The sequence below is a fragment of the Pezoporus wallicus genome, unplaced genomic scaffold (assembly GCF_028554395.1).
Source record: "Pezoporus wallicus isolate ANWC-B61680 ecotype Strahan unplaced genomic scaffold, APGP_CSIRO_Pwel_v1 contig_642, whole genome shotgun sequence".
Lineage (NCBI taxonomy): Eukaryota > Metazoa > Chordata > Aves > Psittaciformes > Psittacidae > Pezoporus > Pezoporus wallicus.
Window position 1 is genome coordinate 2,864,678 of NW_026637470.1, and position 21,619 is coordinate 2,886,296.

At 36.6% G+C, this 21,619-nt stretch overlaps 1 protein-coding gene across 7 annotated transcripts in view; it reads right to left on the minus strand.

Moving 5' to 3' along the window:
- SLIT2 (slit guidance ligand 2) overlaps window positions 1-21,619 on the minus strand; it is a 268,218-nt gene that overhangs the window by 231,721 nt on the left and 14,878 nt on the right. For all 7 annotated transcript variants that reach the window (XM_057405646.1, XM_057405644.1, XM_057405645.1 and 4 more), the window contains exon 4: window positions 14,315-14,386. In XM_057405646.1, coding sequence (XP_057261629.1) covers window positions 14,315-14,386 — 72 coding nt within the window. The remainder of the gene's footprint in view (window positions 1-14,314; window positions 14,387-21,619) is intronic.

Below are 21,619 nucleotides of genomic sequence, written 5' to 3' on the forward strand. Positions count from 1 at the left end.
ACCACTATAAAGAGTTTTCTGCTACATTCACATTAAGCAAACCAATTCGAAAGTCATCTTGAGTTTAGAAGCCAAAATAAAATACAATAGACAAATGCAGTCATACAGCCATAATTAAGAATTGCAAGCAAAATGAACAAAGATTAATAACAGCAGAGTTTCTTACAAAACAATCCCACCCACAGTTAGATCATTGAAAAAAGAGGCACTAACTATAGTTGCAGGAATCTAGCTTAAGTGCCATTTTCAACAAAGTACGAAGTCAAATACCTTTGCGTTTCTAAGAAACCATAAACCAGAACTTATAGCATCACATTCTTATTCTCCTTATGAAGACATTAAGCTCCAAATGCATACCTCTAGTTCATCAAACAATTCAGCATTCAATGGATACAGACAGTATTTTTCTTAGCTACTTAACAAACTTGGAGAAATCTTCAAGACAGGCAGCTTTATTGCATTTGCTCTTTGACTACTTCTCAAAGACTGGGGTTTCTTTTGGGTTCGGGGTTGGGGGGGAAGGGTGTTCTTTTGTTTTATATGTTAAAATCTCAAAGATCAATAAATAAAGGCCAAAGATTTACCAATGCTAATACATTTGCATACCCACACATGACAGACTAAGGCCCTGCTGCAGGCATGAAAGGCAGAGTTATGAACACTAATTCTATGCCAGGGAATGCATAAAACAGTGTTTCTTGTAAAAGGTTGGCTTTCTGGGCTGTGACAGCACACTGAAGATGGCTCATGTTAAGCTTGTCATTGACCAACAACCCCAAGTCCTTCTCCTCAGGGCTGCTCTGAATCTCTTCTCTGCCCAACCTGTAGCTGTGCCTGGGATTGCTCCGACCCAGGTGTAGGACCTTGCACTTGGCATGGTTAAACTTCATGAGGTTGGCATCAGCCCACCTCACAAGCATGTTAAGGTCCCTCTGGATGGTGTTCTTTCCCTCCAGCATATCAACCACACCACACAGCTTGGTGTCAAAGGCAAACTTGCTGAGGGTGCACTCAATCCCACTGTCAATGTCACTGACAAAAAAGTTGAACAAGACCAGTCCCAACACTGATGCCTGAGGGACACCACTCATTACTGGTCTCCAGCTGGACACTGAGCCATTGACCACAACTCTTTGTGTGCGGCCATCCAGCCAGTTCTTTATCCACCAAGTGGTCCATCAAATTAATGCCTCTCCATCAAACTGACATCTCTCCACATGTTGGAGGTTTTTTCCCCAATAAAAAATGCTTTCTACTCTCACTAAAATATGCAAAATTCTTTTTAACTTAACCTAAGCTCTTTTAGAGTAAGCATATGAAATAATACACTGATAACAGTTCAACACTTTTTTGCCAGCACTGAAAAGCTCTTTAGGCTGAACCCTACCTTACTATCATGGTGATCTTCAGCTCCTTTTAGGACAAATGATACTTCCTGGACTAAAAGACAAATCAGCAGACACCTAATACAGTATTTGCCATTTTCAGGTGTGTGTTAGCTTTTTCATATTTCAGAATTTTCTCCCTTTTGCCAACTCAATGTCTAGGGTTTATCTAGGTATGAGAACTACTGCTTGTCAGCAATGACTGCTGCATCTGACTTCATTTCACCATCCCGATCAAATACAGTAGATGAAATACAAGACCGCAAGGTGTCATACTGCAAAACAGAATTAAGCTATTCTTCCCATTTGGCACCTCTATGGATAAAGTCATTATGAAGTCACCTTGTTATAGAATGGTTAGGAAACCAGCAGTGAATAAAATTAATGGAAAAAAAAAGCTTTGATTTTCTGCTACCACAGTGAAAAATCCAACATCCACTGTTACTCCTAAATGTTAGATTTTGTGAATTTACAACTCCAGACTGTCAAGTTCCATTTCTTTAATAAGAATTCATATCCTGGAAGCACTACGAGTATTTTGACTAGACTACTGAATATATGCTAAAACATCATTCTTAGGTCACCCATCTGAAAGATGAAGAAATCTTTTCTCAAACAATCAACCCCCTAATTCAATTACATTTCTCCTAGTTTTGGTCTTCGTTCCCTCCATATATGTGTGCATACAATACTGCCATTCTTCTGACAACTACATAACTCTTACATAACTAAGCTAACTGCACACTCATTTTAAAGACTTCCCTATAACTTAAATCCAGTTCAGTTTAGTTTTTGTTCATTTGACTGAGGAAAAAAACACAATAGATTTTGCAACCTGATTACAAGAACAGACAATAACTCAGTTTAGCCAAAATTCTAGTGAAATGTTTCTTTTATGTTGCAACAAAATGGAAGAAACGCACCTGAAGTGAACATCCCACATTAGCTATAAAAGGAAACCACCTTGACATTACTTTTGCAAAACTTCTGTGTAGTTAAAAATATTTTTGTTTCCATCTCCTGCAGCATCTTTGATTCATATGAACAAACCTGCATCTTATTCCATGCTGCACTGTACATTTACAGCTATTATCATTAAGTGTCTTACAATTGTTTTCTCTGCATTGATCACAACCTTGAATTTGCCATAAGTATTTTTCATTTGCCACATTCTCCAATCCATATCCACAGGACAAAATTCTGGCATACTTTGTATTTTATTTAAATCAATTAGTATTAGTTCCTCTAACATAATTTACTGGTGTGCTGTTCACACAGCTTACATCAGTGATTAACAGGCTACAAAACAATGTAATTAACAGGCCACAAAACAGTGGACTCAATAATAAATACTTCACCTCAGTGCCTTATCTAAAACTTTAACACAACTGGCCACACCCCAGAAACTTTGTATGTACTTTTGTATGCAAGATTTCAAAGTAAAGGTGACAGTACACTGCATATCACAAAATTTGTTCAGCTTAATTGGCATGCTAGCTGAACAAGTTTAACTAACAGCAATCTTTCTTAAAATAGCTGTAAAATTCTCTATTTCCTAATCTAAGCAGTCTCCTAACATGATCAATGATGAGTATGACCTGCTTTGGCAGTTAGACCCCCAAATCTGAAAATGTACGAGTACCCTTACTGGTGAGCCAAAGGAAGAGGAACACCATGGTTATTATTCCTTTCCTAGATTAAAATTTGACATCTACCAAACATACATACAGAACTAAAATTTAGCTGTAAGACAACATCTCTGTACTGTGTCAAATGAGAATTTCTGGCTTATGCATCGGACATGAATGCCGTACTGAAGATCAAGTAGCAAAGCCCTCCTCTATGGATTTGGTAGGCTCTCCACTTTGTAAGAGGTTTTGAGTTTTTTTTGTTTTCACAGAATCATAGAATAGTTAGGGTTGGAAAGGACCTTAAGATCATCTAGTTCCAATCCCTGTTTGTTTGGGTTGTTTGGTTGGTTGGGTTTTGTTTGTTTGATTTCCTTCATTTAAAAAAAATCACTGACCTAAAAAATAAGATTAGAATGTTTTCTTTTGTTCTTGTGTTGTAAGGGCATAAACCATGAGAGGAGTAACATTGCTATAACAAGATATAGTATAGGAGAGTTACACAAAAGTATTTGCTCTATTGAATTTACAGGTACATTACTAAAATCAAGGCTGCAAGTCAGTCTCTCACCTTTTACAATAATTGTAAAATTTATAAGAAAAATCCCAGAATATGACAGAATCAATTAATCATGGTGTAGATTTAGCACTAATACAGAAGTAGTAAAGACCAGGTAGGAATTATCTCCAGTCTCAGAAATCATAACTGCTTTCCTGCAGCATACATTTGAGTGTCTTCAGTTTACATAAATAACTTCTTTTTTCCCCACTTTAATATGTGTGTTTATACTCTCTTCTCTCTATTTAGCTTTCCATATCTTTACACTCTGAGAAGCAGCTACCACAAATGCCCCTTCATTACATTAGCTGTTATCCTATCTTTGCAACCTTTCCCTGTGGGCCTTATCAAACTTGAGATGCAAACTTCTTAGTTTCAAGGTCAACTATCTCAATACCTCCAGCTACCCACCACTCCTACAAGAATCTACAGAAGAGGAAAAGAAAAAGTCGATGTTTCTTCTATCTCCCCTGTATTAAAGTACTAAAAGCATTGAACAGCCACCATCAAATCTCTCCTCATACATGCTACTTTATAAAGTATAAGCAGCCCTTCCTTACAATTGTATGGATTACACATTCACAGCAAAAGTAAAATTGTCATTGAACTGCCTGGACAGAAGGGGAAATGAAAATAAAGAGGCAAGGATTTTTTTCTGTTGTACATATTACCCTGCAAATCCTCAAGGAGTACTTAACCAGAAGATTTACCCCCGCATTTCAACTCCTTGTTTCTTTCCCCTGAAGATTTAGTGCCATGGAAAGAAGCCTTCAGAGCATGGTCCTTTAGACACCCTTGAGCCAGGGAGGGCCTGCACCTGGGCTTGGCTGTAAAGATGAAAAGAGTGCAGCAAGTCCCAGCTTTATTCCCCATGAGATGGGTCTGAAGAGCCATTAGCAAAGCAGGCCCTTCAAGTGTCTGAGAGTGAGAGAGAGAATAAACTCCGCTTGGTATTCATAAGCAGCCTTTTCCAGATAAAACCGCCAGCCCCAACTCTGGTATCTTTACAACAGCTATAAGGATCAGGACAACAGTCTGGGTTGTTCATTGCTGCAGTCCTTGCTTCAGCTCCCCTCTGAGATCAAATATTGCACTATATTGGCACTTTTCCTTATGATAATGAGTCCCTTTAATTGGTACTTAGATAATTGATGTGACCTGCTCACCAGGAGGCCGAGTCCCACACAGTTCAACACAGTTTCAACTCAAGTCTATCAGTCCACACAAGGAAAGCTCAGCCTGCCGCTTCCTGCATGCACTACTCACTCACTCACCAGTTCAGCAAACCTCAAGCACCCACCAGGACTGCAAAGTGAAGAGAGTAATCCAAGCCTAGTACAGGATAAGCCTTTCTTATCTATCCTAAACATATTCTAAGTACTCCTTTATATGACATGTCAATTCAGGAACTGGACAAAGAAATATTTTACAGTGTTTTTAACTGAAAAACATACTCAAATGGTGATATACTGCTTTGACTGTAAATGGTCAACTATTTCAGACAAAAGCAAACACAAGTACCTCTGACAAGTTTCTATCTGAATATTAAATTTCAACTTAATATATTCAGAGAAATTTGAAAACCACTGAGATCCCACTGGCAGACAGAACTCTCACTGCAGCTGTAATATTTCATCAAGTGTTAGATGGCTTATGTCATTTGTGTGGACGAAAGGAACATTTACTGTATCAGCAGATTCCTAAGTTTTCCAGCTCTGTTATTGACATGTGTAAATGATATGATCATAGAACCATAGAATAGTTAAGGTTGGAAAGGACCTGAAGATCATCTAGTTCCAACTACCCTGCCATGGGCAGGGACACCTCACACTAAACCATGTCACCTAAGGCTCTGTCCAATCTGGCCTTGAACACTGCCAGGGATGAAGCATTCACAACTTCCCTGGGCAGCCCATTCCAATGCCTCGCCACCCTTACAGTAAAGAACTTCCTCCTTATAGCCAATCTAAACTTCCCCTGTTTAAGTTTTAGCCTCTTACCCCTTGTCCTATCACTACAGCCCCTAATGAACAATCCATCCCCAGCAACCCTATAGCCCTCCTTCAGATAGTGGAAGGCTGCTATGAGATCTCCATGCAGCCTTCTCTTCTTCAGGCTGAACAGCCCCAGCTTTCTCAGCCAAAAAAGTATACAAAAAATGTGTGGGTTATCAATAACTGTGTTAAGCTGCACTGGGTTTTTTTTTATTAATCTACTAAAATGCTTTAAAGTTGGGGGTTTTATCCCTAAGTAGAGACATTAAAAACATACCCCTACAAAAGTACAAAAAAAAACCAAAACAATCTCTAAACCTAGCTGTAATTTCAGGTTTTACTACAGTATGTTTAGAAAAACACATCAGCTGAAAAGCAGCTGCTCTTTAACAAAGAGCATTTCATCTTGCTTTAGCTCTAGGATGCAAAAAAAAAACCTATTCAAACATGCTTTGCAAAGCAACATTATGGCAAAAAGCATTTGTAGATCAACATTACAACAAAAACCATTATGAAAGACCAAGAGCAAATTAAAGCTTTTATATAGCCTTGACTTTCTTTGATATAATGGAACATATGAAAGCAGATCTGTACAGGCTAAAGTGGATATGCATTTTTTGTAGTAATGTTGTTTCCCTTGCCAATTTCCTATTCCTTTTGAAGAATTCAGACAGTAGCTCCTACAACCAGTGCACGATGTTGACTGTTTCAAGCCCCTTTTGTTATAAAAGCTTTTATTTTTATCAAGAATATGTAGACAAATCTGGCAGCATGACTTTTTTTTTTACTACATTAAAATTTTTGTTGATATGTTCTATATATATGTATTAGTAACTTTCTAGGAAAAAGTATGCTCTTTGTAAGAATGTACACTTTGGGAAATATTTTTAAAAACATATGTGTTGTTCGAATGCTGTGTAACTTTAGAGAAGCTTTAAAAGAAATTCAATGCATTTAAAATGCTATATAAATCAACATTCAGGATGAAGGGTCAGAGGTTAAACTGTCTGTCCTTCTTGACTACATTCATAAATGTCTTTTCTAGCTGTACTTATAGAAGCAACTGCAGTGTAACTTGGATATTAAAACCTCCAAGGAAACCAACAATAAATGCTGCTAAGAATTTCACAAGAGTTTTTTTTTTCCTTAGGTGTTAATTAAATGATCATTTAACACCGAAATGTAAACACAACATTTTCATCTACTGACAGCATAGCCTATAATAAATCCAGGGTAATAAACGTCCTGGTGTTAATACTCTAAACCAAGTTCCCACAACACACTAAGATGCCTTGTCGTGTCTAAGGTTAAGCATCTAGACACAAAACAAAGATTGTGCCTACTCAACTTCCAGTTCAATTTTCCCATCGCCCAGTGACCTAGGTAACACTTTGAGCAATAAAGAATAAATTTAATTTTTCCAGCATTTTGTGAGGATTAAGAACAATTGTTGGCCTGCAATGACTTTTTATCCTCGGATTCTTTCTCTTCCAGAGCATTCCCCCAGTTCTAAAAGAAAATTCTGATGGTTTAAGACACAGAACAAACAGAACTTTAAATTAGGCTTTTTTCAATCAATTGGAACTGTTGGAGGGGAAGCAATCAAGCTTTCTTTGGACTTTTCTCAGCTATTCAGTTACTTTAGGCTTTAATCTTGCACTCGCAGAAGAAACCTACCATCATAGGGACAAGCGTCTATACTTTCACATTTTCTCTTGGCCTGATTTATTCCTCTTTTCTGTTCCTTTTTTTTTCTTTTTTAATCTAGATGACACGGCTGCACTTAAATGTCCACTCTGTGCAAGCTGAGACTTACAGATGTCCTCTTTATAATGTTTCACACCATGTTGCTGCACCACATAATAATGGCATTTCCTCCGACATGCCTTTTTACTTTTCATTACTTCCTTCACTGAGATTCAGTTTCCTACTTAACTCTTGCCTAAAAGGTTTCCTATGTCACAATTCACCAAAGCTTTCAAGATTAACCCTCCAGGAACAATCCAGGGACTGATACAGAGTGGACATGAATATAGTTACAGGTGACTCAAAACCAGCTAATTAAATTTTAGTATTAAAAGGAATTAGCTTAGCTCTCTGCTTTGACCACCTATCACCGAAAACATGGAAGGCAATTATTAATGCTTGAGGCCAAATAGATCAAGGTAATAATGCCATAATAGCTAAAGCCAATATCTCTGTTACTCTGAATGCCACCAGTTTATTTTAAAGCTTGAGTAATTAATGTAATGAATGTTTTATGAATACTGAAATGGAATTTCAATATCAACAGCTAATAACATAAAAAATATCACAGATATTTATGTAGGTCCAGAAGAATTGCCTTCAGCCATTTTTCTGTCTGCTTGGTGTTTTATATGATTTAAATGAATGTTAACAGTGACTAGAAGCAGTTTTGGGTGTTTGTTCTAATGAAAAATCAACAGTCGTAATTATCCCTACAGATGCCTTTCTCTGAAATTAGTTTACTATATCACTTGGTAATGTAGATTACATAAAGATCTAGTGATTTTCCTAGTAGCAGAATTAGCTTACACCCCTATAAGTCCACTCAATTTGCCATTTTATCCCATAGCAAAGGAAACATTGCTTAAAGAAAAAAAATATTATTGAAGATATAAAAGCAAATTTAACTGATATTTAAAGACAACTACCGATGATCTTAAAATTAAAAATACAAACATCCATCATGAGAGCCTTCTCACAAGAAAGAAGTTTTGTTTCCAAAGTTAAAAATCCCATGCTATTACATTTAACCTGATTTCTGCATATTTGTTACATCATTTTTTTTCCTGCACAGCATGACGGGAGGTGCTGTGAAAATACACAAGAAATGATAGTTCAGGAAAAGCCTACAGATTAAAAGATTCTAAAACAAAGGGTAAGAAGACTAGTGTAGTGACATTTGAAGTTGTATAATTGCACAGAGTGACCATAGGGTTTTTCTCACAACATTTTAAAAGTTCATTCTGGTTCCACCAATGCTTCCACTCAACTAAATCCAAGGCCAAATGTTTGTGGCTGCTAGGACATGACTACTGCAAGTTTTACACCAAATGCATATATGTAATACTTGTTCCTGTGCTCAAAAAATAAATCACCTGCTGAATTGTACCAATTTTTAAAACACTTCGAAAAGCTTTAAAAAGTCAACTTGTCATTTCTAACCCTACATAAATAGGGCTTATGTCTGAAGCAAAGCCACAGTGGTATTTGTTTTGCTCACTACATTGTAAAGGAAGAATGAGTTTTTAATTTAGAAACATTATAGCAGAGAATTAGAACTGAAGGTAGAAGCAAGTGGCACTAGGACAAGAGGAAAAAAAGCATATGCAAGCCAAACTGCATATAATTCACATTTCTGTAGATTAAAAATGAGCAGGTGACAGAACAAACTATCAGTGTTTAGTGTCTTACGAAAGTTTCTCTCTTAGATCTTCCATACTGGAAATTATTTCCAGAGAAGAGGTATTACAGACCTAACAGAGGCAACACATTTTCAGTTACTTCAGTTTCTTCCTAACATTAATGTGCCTTAACAAGCCTATTTTTAATACCTATTAATTATTTTATTTTTAGGTAGTCCTGTCTATCCATGGATTGTAATTATAGAAAAAAATAAATTCACAACTATAACTGCCAGTGGGCTTGCAGTATGTGGTACTAAATTCACTCTGGAAACATTCCAGACTGGGGCAATAAGAGCTTGTGTTAGCACCAAAGCACCGAAGTAGCAAAGCTATGATAATGGTACTTCCATACTGCAAGGAAGAGTAGCAATTACGTGTATATTAAATTGGAGTTTTCTTTTTAAATGCTGGCTTACAACAAAGCCAAAACTCTATACTTATTTTATACATATACTATATGCAGTATTTCCTCATGAAATAGTAATTTTGAAAGACAGTTATCTTCTAAGAACTATAGTCACTGTTTTGTTATTATACAAAATAATGCTAGTAATGAAAGACTAGCTAGCATTAGAATTGGTATGTTCTTACCAACTTTATTGTTTAGATAAAACAATTTAAACTTCCTTGTATTTGAACTAAACTACTGTGGTAAAAAACACACCAGAAGTTAAACCACTAGCAGGATGGACACACTTTATGTTGTTTCTAATTACTTCTAGAAGAATAAGATTCAAAACATATTAAAAAAAATAATAATTTTGCCTTATATGCAGGCTGCCAGAATGCCCCAGAACAAATAAAAAAACTGAAACAAATTACTAAAAAAAACTCAACACAGTTTCCTGGGAAGGATATAGCAATAAGGTAGCTTCATAATTCATGTTTTAATAAATCTTTAATTGCTGCACATCCAGTATACTTCTGCATTAAGGTAGAGTGCACCATAGTGTTACTGCAGCACATCCAGCAGTGGAAAAATGCCCATTACACTTATCAAGTGACAGTTCCTTTAACAATATACTTGCAAAAGGTAAGAGATTCATCAATATTGCCTTTTGAAATGCTCATTGGTTTTAATGTCAAGAGCCACCTGTCTGCAGTTGGAGTAAGATTTCCGAGGCTTCAGGACAATGAGCATTTTTCTAATGAGCTATTTTACTATTCAGTTGTTAAAACAGATTCAGACAGAAGATAAATATCTTTTCTACATAACTATGACTATAGTCTCACCTGCCATGATTATTGTTAAAAGGGATATGACAAACCATAAATTAAAGTAGCTGCATTTAAGGCTTAACAGTAAGGAAACCAACAGTTTAAAACTGGCTGGTTTAGCATGTTACTTACACCACCTTTTTACCTTTTTTTTTTCCCCAGTTACATTCCTATCCATTTTTTTTTCCTTTTTTTCCTCTAGGCAAAGGTAAAAAACAAAACAACACTCAGCAATTGATGCAAACCACAGGTTCCTGCAGCAGCTCAAAAAACAGACCCAAGAGCTGCCTGGAGAACTTTCTTCCTCTTCATGTCAGCTGCCCGCAGCCTTCCCCACACTGGGGCTGGCGGCCAGGATGAGTGATGGTGTCGGTCCGACCAGACAACGGTAACCCTGGCAACTGCAACCTGCAATTCCTGCCTAACCATTGTGGGATTTATTGTGGCAGGGGCCAAAGAGGCCAAGAGTAAAATGAAGCAGAGAACTATGGTGTCTGACACATCTAGTACCACACACTTTAATCATAGCTGGCAGAAATTAATTCAGGAGGAATTTTTGCAAGGGCCCCCCATGCAGCATGTTTTTTTGTTGTTGCTATTGCTGCTGTTCTGGCCTAAGATAGTAGGTTTTTAAGGTTTTTTGACCTTCAGTATTTTTCCTTTTAGTTATCAGCTGTTAGGAATTTTATTGAAGTGACTAATAGACATCTCAAAACTGAGTGTTTAGTAATCTGACAATATTAAGATCTTTTTTTCCTTTAGGGGAGAAAAATCTTACTCACAGTATGGATCTTCTCAAGCACATGCATTAGAAGGAAAACATAATATAGGATCAAATCCACTAGAAAGATTGTCTTTTCAAAGCCAGCATTGCCTAACTTACATGGCAAATAATGTTCACTAAGGAAACTTAGACTTGTAGTAAGCACAAGAAATGTAAATCAAAAAGGACGGGCTTTGTGCAGGAATTCAATCTCTGCATGCTACTGGTTAATAAAGGTATCTTCTAAAATTGAATTTTCAAACAGTTTGGGGTCCAACACTTGATATCCTACAACAAATAGCAATCAATGAACTGTGATCTAAGGAGCAAATGTAAGCAGCCAAAATCTATTTGCCTCAGACAAGCACTCACTAGGCTTCAGGAGCTTCTATACTAAGGTGCCATTGCTGATGCACTTAGACAAGTTAGTGTGCATGGGCATACAGATCACTGAAAACAACATATCCCCTTCTCGCAGGAGAAGGGCTTGTTGAACAACGACTTTTATTACCCCTGGGCATTTACAACAGCACCTTTATTTTAATAGTATTGTATAAAAATGAATGTTTATGTACACTGTGCTTTGAAAGATACCTTGCTTTAAAGTAGCCTATAGTGCTATTAACATTGTTTTTAGCATTAACTACTTCCTACTGAAATATTTATGTAAAGATACCTTTGCAGGTAACTCTTAATGGGAAAATCAGTTAAAATTATCCATTTTAACTAGTTCTAAGAGATTTCTTGGAAGCCTGCTAAGTGGGAAAGTAATGTGAAAAATAATTTATTTAATTACCTTTGAAACTCAAGTGTCTTTAGGCACAGAAAATAATGCACTGTCTCTTTTAAACAACCTATCGCTTTCCTTTACTTACATTTCCCATCTGTCAACAAGTGCTTGAAATTTTATTACACTGTCCTGTAGTTTATGCAGAGTTGGTATTATTTTACAGAGTTCTGTTAATGGACTGGATAAATGGTAATGCTATTTAAACTAGTCTCCTGCTCCAGCAAACACAGCTGCAACTGTACTACTATTTCTAGGCAAACATCTTGACCTGAACACGCAGTGCTCTCTCAACCCGTCCAAAGAGAAATTGGAGCAGACAGCAAAGGGAAAGCGTAGCCGGCCGCTGGCGGCAACCAACTGTGTCTAATCATAATTCATATACAGTGTACCCTCTTTCTTTTATATTACATTTAGGCTACACAACAAGCATATGTGCTTCTTCACCTGGCATCTCATTTATAGTCAAGGGTCAAATGGTAATTATTATTCACAGAAGCTCAATATAGTATGTTGAAAATTGGCAGTACACATTGTTTGATTAGCTGTTAAATGCCAAAAATAAATACTAAAACCAAAGCATACTATACATTTTATTGATCAGGTTTAGAGAAGTTTAATTCTCCCCAGAAATATATTTATTTGTATGTAAATACATGTAAGAACATGCAATGATACATGTAAAAAAAACAAATAATTTTATATACTTCATAGTCATCAAGCTCCACATTTGAAAGCTGACTGAGAACAGTTAACCAGCATCAATCCCTTTGTTGGCCTGACATTTTTTTAATTACAAATTCAGCATTAAGCAACTGTAGATTTTCAGTACCACTCATTTTCTTTTAAACATGAATACATTATAACCAGACATTCACTTTCATGGTCTGATCAACAATAACCCTTAGGCAGAGGAAATTTAATACTGTGAAGCCAGTGATCTCTTGCTTTCCACCAAACACACTGTGAGCAGTTGTGTGCTTTATGTCAAAGGACATTAAGCATTTCAGACTAGCATCTATCAAATATACAATTCTGAATTAAATATATTCAAGTATGATTTTGCCTGAAGTGTGCATCCATTTTTTGCCTGCAAATTACATCTCATTTCTATTTTATATGAATCTAGATAACAAGCATTACACTATAGATGGAATAATAAAATGAACATAAATCCCTTTAATTTTCCTTCCTGATAGAAGTAATATCTTTATCATGCCTGGTGGAAATAAAACACACTCAATTGTCAATATATAAACCCACATATAATATTGTGCCACAGTAAAACATTTTTGTCAGAACAAAAGGCTTCAGGAGTTTTCTGGCCTAGTAATGTAACATCTACAGGGAAGTTCTGGAAACAAAGCATACATCCAAAGAAAACAAAAGAAACAAAAATACATACAACTAAATGTTTACACTAATAGAGTCATTTTCAGTTTACAACTTCATATTACTATGAGAAGGGAAAAAAAGAATTATTATTTCACAATATTAAAACAGAAATAATCTCCTAAAATATACAAGCTTCATTATATCATTTGTTGTCAAGAGTATTTCCATATACTCAAGTGGAAACAAGTCAGAGGAACCCCACCTTCACTTATTTTTTCCCCCAAGCACACAACTCAACATAGTCAGCAATTTCAACAGCAAAAGTCTCACCTGAAGTCTAAAGAAATGTCTCAAATTTATATCTACTCAAAATAGGGCTGCATCTGTACAAGCTTTTCAAAGCCTACTTAAGCATATCGTGTTATATCCCTTCCATACCACCTTAGGGTAACTTAAAGGTACCTTAAAATTTATTTTGTTACAATAACTAATTGTGTAGAACAGAAATGAATCCCTTTTACTGCAACAGATATAAGTGGATTCTTAGAAAGGCCAATGGGTCAAAACATTAATTTCAAAATACTGCCAAGAGTGCAATATTATCAAGCCAAAGAACACAACCAAAGCAAATGCTCATTACTATATTTGATATAGTTTTTATTTAAGTTAAAATACTTTTTTTTTTTTTGATTCCCAGAGCTGAAGTTACTACCTTTGTTGTCTGTGAGGGAACACAGGAGAGACTTCTCCACAGACCTACCATTTGCTAACACAGTGATTTTTCTGGTCAAGTGCATACAGCCACGAAAACAAAACTTCAGAAAACCAAAGTACTTATAAAGCACGATATCTCTGCGACAGAGTCTCTAGAGGCTTTTTTTTATCTTTCAAAACAGAAAGAACAACAAAAAAATACAAACCAGAAGAAAAGCCAAAGTGTTCTTTCAGCAAAACTTCATTACAGAAGTGGGAATGGATGAAACAATATTTTGTTTCAAGCAACTACTGGTATCTAACCTAGATTTTAAAAAATAATAAAATAATAATAATCTTGAAATCTTGCAAAGCACTCAAAGATAACACTCAGCTTAAACACCGCAATAATGTTCCTAGATGCATTTTAGCCCTGTCTGAGGCAAAAGTCAAAAGAGTTAATGCAAGACAGATCAATCCAAATTTTCCAGAATACTTGTTATTGCATCAAGCCTACTTACAGCCTGTATAACTTCGGTGTCCCCAGAAAGAGCAGTTCAGAAAGCAACTGGAGGTTATTTCTGTTTAGGCGCCTTTAGAAAGAAAAAGAAAAAGTTGTGTTACATTAAAAGAGCCACAGCAATGCAATACAACCACTTTGAGCAGGCATCCCGCGCTGTAACAAGCTGATTTTAAAGACCAGAAAGGCTATGCAATGCTGGTCCATTAGCGGAGACATGGTCCAGCAATAAATTTACCATGGACTAATTACATTTTCTGCTTTCCCCAACAGACCATATTACCTATTTTATGAAAGATTTTTGAATCTCTGTAGTGTGACTTAATCACTAAGTCAGGAATCTATCATGCAACAACCAGAAAACTAAAAATAGAGATCAGCAGTGTAACTTCAATTCTCCACCAACTCTGAATTCCTCTTAGTATAATATAGGAGATAGATATTTTGTGACCATGAAAAGGTTTAAGGGAACATGTATCAGATGTACACACTAAGTTAAGTAATGAGGTCATGCACCTAAAGATCCATATAACACATTATTTAAATGTGTTTGCTTTTCACATTATTTAAACGTAGTGAAGGAGGCTGTTACAGAAAACCTGATCAAATAAAAGTCAGAAAAAAACAAGACATCCCAGCTTGTACTTGGCATTACAGGGTTGTTTTTTGTTTCCATGATGTTTTTTTCTATAGCCATAAAGATACATGAAAGGGAAGTTAAATTACAAAACCCAAACAATCAGTTGTGCACAAGACAGCACAAAATAAAACCTACAACTAGGATCTGGAAGGTACTCCATTTGTCTGCAAATTTTCTCACTGAGCATGCTGACCAAGGTCAAAACTGCCTAGTCTGAGGTGTTCAGAGTTCAAAGCCTACTGCGTTAGAGCCAGAAGCAACACAACTATCACTAGCCAAGACAAATATATCTATCCCATGTTCATGATTCTTTAAATATACAATGCACATTATTCCCTCTAATGTGTATAAGTGACAGGCCTGGAACATACAGTCATACCTGTCAAGAATTGAAATTCAAAACAGGTTTTTGGTGAGTTTTAAGCACTGCACCAGATATGCCATCTTCCATTTAAGTAAACCTACATACTGAAAAAGTTTTGTCCCATCAACCTGATCACAAATACCAGTTTGTAATACACAGTGCTTATCAATACAATAATTCATGGCATTCCTGGACACCAGACTGCATGGTATTATCTGATACTTATTTTATCCTTACAGTGGGTACATTACATATGTCAACAAACTGTTGCCAAAACGTTCCACAAGGTGAAATAAAGAGATAATTAAAGTTTTGCAAAACTAACTTTTAGAATTTCATAAAGACTCAAAATTTTTTTGCTCATCTTCAGGCTGAATTTAAACTACTAAAGCCCCTTTAGCCTCACAGGGCTCATTTCATAAGCCCTGCTCCATCTAAAGGTCTTTCCAATATAAGTTTTCCCATAAATTCCCACACACACACTCAAAACCCAGTTATAAGTAGCTGCATGGTATAGTTCACTTAATTATTGCTCCCTTAAAGTTTAATGCAACTACTGATGAGGGTGATATAAACTGAAAAATATTCTTTATATAACCAAAGTTTGCTCCCACATTTCAAAAAATAAGCAATATAGCTTTTTGAGATCTAGATATCTGTAATTCTCATTTTTAGGTTCCTTTTTGTTAGTCAAGCAGCAGAAATCCTAATTTCATGTGGAAGAAATTTAAATCACACATTTACAAGATAAAGACAATTTAGAGTGAAAGAAATCCTGAAAAGGAAGCACTACAGTACAGGGATAAGATGGCTGAAGATGCAAGTTAAGGCACAGAAAAATAGGCTTAATCAAAGCAAAAGAAGAAAAAAAAAACAAAAATAAAAATAAACCTGTACTGTGATCTTGGAAGTCAGATTTCCAAATCAGTGGAAGTGAAGTTTTCAATATAAAAGAAAGAGCTATGAAGAAATTAATGACTACTGAAAGACTTGATTTAACATAGCTTAAAAGAAAACCTTACTGACATAAATAAGTGATGCATTTTAGTGTTTGTGGATTGACTGCATTTTCAAACCAGATCATTTAAAACAGGCATTTTTCTAACTTCTAGTAAATTTATGTATAAAAGTATATACTAGGACCACAAAAAAAATGTAGTAGGAAGAAAACTGCTTCAAAGTTATATTTGTGATCAGAAAAGAATAATGTGAAAATAGAGTTCTTAGACACCAAACCTGGGCAAATGGTTAAATAAAAAAAAAAAAGATATAAAGCTTATTCATCCCTTCTCTTTGCTAAATAGTTAAGACTTAAACCTGAAAGTCCACAATTATGATCAAAAAACACATGGGAAAACATTCAGGGTAAAGACTTTGGGAAGTTAGTCTCTAATCAGAAGCTATTCAGGCCAAAAATTTCTGTTGATATTTAAGGACTGTATCAAGTTCTGATGCTAGAAAAAAATGGCAAGCTGTAACTGAAAGGGCAAAGAAAGTATGTGTATTTCTGCAGAAGTCCCATATAATTAAAAAAAATAAAAATAAAAAAAGCACTGTAGTACAGAGTGTTAACTAGCTCTTCAGGAAGGCTGCCTTTCACTAAATCATAAAATGGTTTGGGTTGGAAGGGACCTTAAAAGATTATCTAGTTCAAACCTCACAGCTGTGGGCAGGGCACTCCTTCCACTACTCCAGGTTGCTCTAAGCCCCTTTCAACCTGGCCTTGAACACTGCCAAGGAAGAGGCAGTCACAGCTTCTCAGGATAACCTCTTCCAGTGCCTTACCACACTCACGGTAAGTAACTTCTTCCTAATACTTAAATCTAACCTCTTCCAGTTTAAAACCATTTCCCCTTTTCCTACCCCTATGTGCCCTTGTAGAATGTCTTTCTCCAGATTTCTTGTAGGACCCTTTATGTACTGAACACTGTATTAAGGTCTCCTCTGAGTCTTTTCCAGGCTGAACAAGCCCAACTCTCTCAGCCTGTCTTAAGAGAGTTGCTCCAGTCCTCTGACCATCTTCATGGCCTCATATGGACCCACTCCAACAGATCAATGTCTTTTCTGTACTGACTGCAGAGCTGAACGCAATAGTCCAGGTGGGGCCTCCTGAGAGCAGAAGCAGGGAACAATATGCTTGGACTTGCTGGCCACACTCCTTTCAATGCAACATATTTTCAAAATGTAACAACAGTCTTACAAGGACATAATTAACATCACTTTAGGATAATTCACAAGCGGAATACTTGTGTTAGTACATAACTTCCTACACAAGCAGTTAATACCTCAGATCAGGAGTTGCTGTTATTACCTGCAGTTCTCATGGCCCACACAACTGAGCATACTGTTAACATACTGATGTATGTGCTGCTGTACAGACTTTAAAAATCTAAGTTACAGACAATAAATCAAATTCATGGATTAAAGTAACAACAAACAGCACTACCCTCTGGACTCAATAGTTTCTACCAAGTGTGCCTGGAACTTAGAAATACTGTTTCGATGTACGTTTTTACTTTGCCATTCACAAAATGAAAGTATTTGCTATTTGAGTGAATTGAGGAAATATACAAGTTAAATAAATGACTGATCTTTAAGGAATGTTGTATTCGTAGCTTCTACTTCAAATGATTCTATCCCACTTCAAGTTGTTTTTTTTAGAACTAAGCTTTTCTATGAAAAAAATCTGACCATTACTTATTGCCTGTGCCCAAGAATATCAAACATTGCCAGTTTTCATGAAGGAAATTATGGGAAATACATCCTTTATCATACTTCAGAAAGAGGCTTCAGCTATTCTTTACATCTATCAAGTTACAACAGATGTTTTCAAAGGGGTCAACTTGCTGTCCTTAAGTCTTCTACAAGATTTTATGAACTGAACTTCACTGAAATGAAGTTTGAGATTATAATAGATAGCTCTGTTTAAGAAAATGCTATGAATTCACACACAAGTGAAGGAATTATAAAGGACGCAGGGCTTATCTGGAACACACAGACTAGTATCCAAGCACACAACAACTTCCAGTTCAACAGTCATTAAGAGTTCTCAATCTTTGAGACAGAATCACACTAGGAGTTCAGAAAACACATTCCTATTTTAAAACAATTCACCAGCGTGCATGGTTCTCCAATAATTCCACTTTTTCAGGTGACCTCATGCTTAATTCTGTCTGAAATAGCAATACCTATCCAGAACACATAGACATAATGGAACAAGTGTGAGAAAAGCATGATCCCCTTTCGCCCCAGAGCTGAAACCAGAGGTAAGCACAGATGGATTCATAACTACATACTGCAAAGAACCACAGTTACTGCAGTGTAAAAACAACCAGAAACACTCCACATTTTCTTTCAATGTGTGCTGGCAGAGACCTCATTGCAGCTACCTAGCAGGCAGCATTTCCCCCAGAACACCCTAAGAAGAGAAATTTTGGTTTCATCAACTGAACTGCTCTCCAGACCTGACATGAAGTTCAAGGTGAAGCACTGAGGAACAGTGATGAGCAATTCCATACTGCTACCATTCAGTTTCCAGACTGAGCTAGAAAAATCTGTATTCCTCAAGCAATGGCAGATTGCTCAGAAGAGATGAAGTGTTAGTGGTGTAAGCAACAAAAAAGTGTATTGGACAATCTCTTAACACTGCAATACCTTGAACTGCAAAGTCCCTTGGTTACAGCCAGAAACATCATATCACTCTTTCAGTTTAAGAAAGCTGAGGCACAGTTGCAAGTATACATAGCTTTCTTCTGTTCCCAAATGAATCTTCAGGAAAAACATTGGGCAAATTGACATACTGGCACAGGTAAATTTTTGAGCTCTTCATGATGACTTTAAGCAAATTCCACATACTACCTAAAGTACACAAAGCATTTAAACTACTTCAGCTTAAAGCTCCCAGAGCTCAGTTTTCTAAACACAGTAAAGACTAGAAAAGCACCTTCAAAGTGAAGTGATACAAGCAGTATACAGAATGATCATTTAAGAACGAGGAAGGAAAATCTTAACACATGACAGGTGAAATTACTGTTAAAAGGAAGCTTGATACCAACAGGCAGATAAAAAGGAGGAACATGCAAGCAACAGGTTACATTGTGAAGCAGACAACAGTAAGGTAAGCAAAAAAATTGGCTCAATTTGAGTTACTGGTTCTGAAGAGGCTAGCTTTGCAGAAATAGGCAAATATCTTAGTTTTACTTGTCATCTACAAGCAGCCAGAGGATATGTAGTGGATGACAGAGTTAGAGGTAGACTGCAGCAAAATCCCATTACTCTCCCAGTAACACATATCTTAACCCACTGAAGCCTGGCCATGCCATCAATATATTCTGACATCTCTCCCAAGTTGTCATGCCACAATCACTGTGACCCAGCATCACTCATGCAGGGGGGGGGGGGGGGGGGAGAAAATCTTAATTATACTGTCTGCAATGTAATCATCTGCTGCTATAATTCACAAACAGGTCTGTATTTATTTCCCAGACTTGGTTACAACCTTCACTGCAACTTGCTTCTGATCCCACTGTAATCTACAACATACAGCCAGAGCAGCTGTCTGGGACTGCACAGCCTCACTAAATAGTTCCAGTACTTCACTGTCCTCATGCTGAAGAAGTTTTGCCCTTCTAAGAGTCATAACCTCTCATTTCAAGTTATGATTCTCTCATCACAGCAATGAGCCTAGACTGAGCTTTTTGATAACCACATCATAGGTGCTGGAAGGCTGATATTTCATCCCCCACAAGTCATCTTCCAGTGGGTTTTAGTTCAAGTAGATGTAATTCTAGCCCCCTAACTAACTTCTCAAGTTAAGAGCCCTTCCAAGGAAATTATAAATCTTTAATTAGAAAGAGCCTATCCCATTGGGTGGTAACGACTCAGAGCCTTCCAAAACTCTAAATACAAGGCAGAGATGCATTTCATTCTACCACCATTGCTTCAGGAAGGAGGATAGAAGGTTTCCAAACTCACACAAAGTTAATGTTAGCTTAAGTCGTTATTTTTCATTCCTCCTTTGAAGTTAGCTGAAAGTAGTGTAAATACCCTATCTGCACATACAAACGCAGCACTGCATAGCTTAGAATCTTACTCTCCAAAAGGAGCACATCCACACCCACTGTTTGTCAGCAGAGGACATTACTATCACACCCATTTAAAAATACCATATAACATCTTTTCACTGAAGCTCATTTGCAAACTATGCATAAATGTTAAAAGCACACATTTTAATTATATTTCAATTTTAAATTAAAGGACATGCCAGTAAACAACCTGGCCATGCCATCAATCCATTCTGACATCTCTCCCAAGTTGTCATACCACAATCACTGTGACCCAGCATCACTCATTCATGGGGGGCGAAAGGAGGAAAAAGAAAATCGTGTGTTCATTCAACAGAAAAAGAAAATCATAAAAGTGCTCATGCAACAGTACATCTACTCACAAGGACAGAGCATACCAGACTCCTGAAGTAGTTCCAACAGGTTACAAGGATATGCATTAGCTGGGAAGGTCTAATACCAGTTCAGGCTTTATGAGCTCAGGATATACAGAATCAACCTATAAAATTACCCAAGTGTCTTAACAAAGAAAGCTAGCACACAGCACCTGAATCATCTCTATGAACTGGTTTAACCATGAAGACATAAAAACCTGACCCTAGATATATAGGGTCAGAATAATAGATATCAGAATAAGAGATGCCTATTTCCTCACAGAGCTTTACGCAGAGCTTGACGTACACTTACGTTTGCAAGGAAGGCAAGCCTTATCACTCTTCTATACAAAAATGTGCTGCTGTTTCTGCCAGAGGCAAAGAACATCTGCGCATCCATGTCCAAAGCCACAATCTATTGAACCTCAACACATATGGCAAATGCTGTCTGTGAATGTGATTTGCATGAACACATCATCAAGTGAGAAGGCCTAAGAATTAAGAGCTAAGCAAAAGATCATGACAGGTTTTCCATTAAGAATTCTCTGCAAAGACCTTCTTGTCCCTAGTCAAACTACTCATAATCTCACTAAATCTAGCAATATCAAGTTAACTGACCACATGAATAAGAACTGGAATCTGAGAAGTCAGGGCTGATCTTGCAGCATTTAGACGCCTAAGTCAAAATTTTCTCGAGGTCAAGAACCACTTAATTGAGGCTCCATTTTCCAGGCTAAATAGTGACTAACAAAGATATCTAAGTTTCAATATAACATGAAATACCAAATTAGATGTTTAATAAAAGCAAAAAAAAGTTCTGCAAGGAGGAAGAACATAGATACTACTACAATACTACAAATTCAAT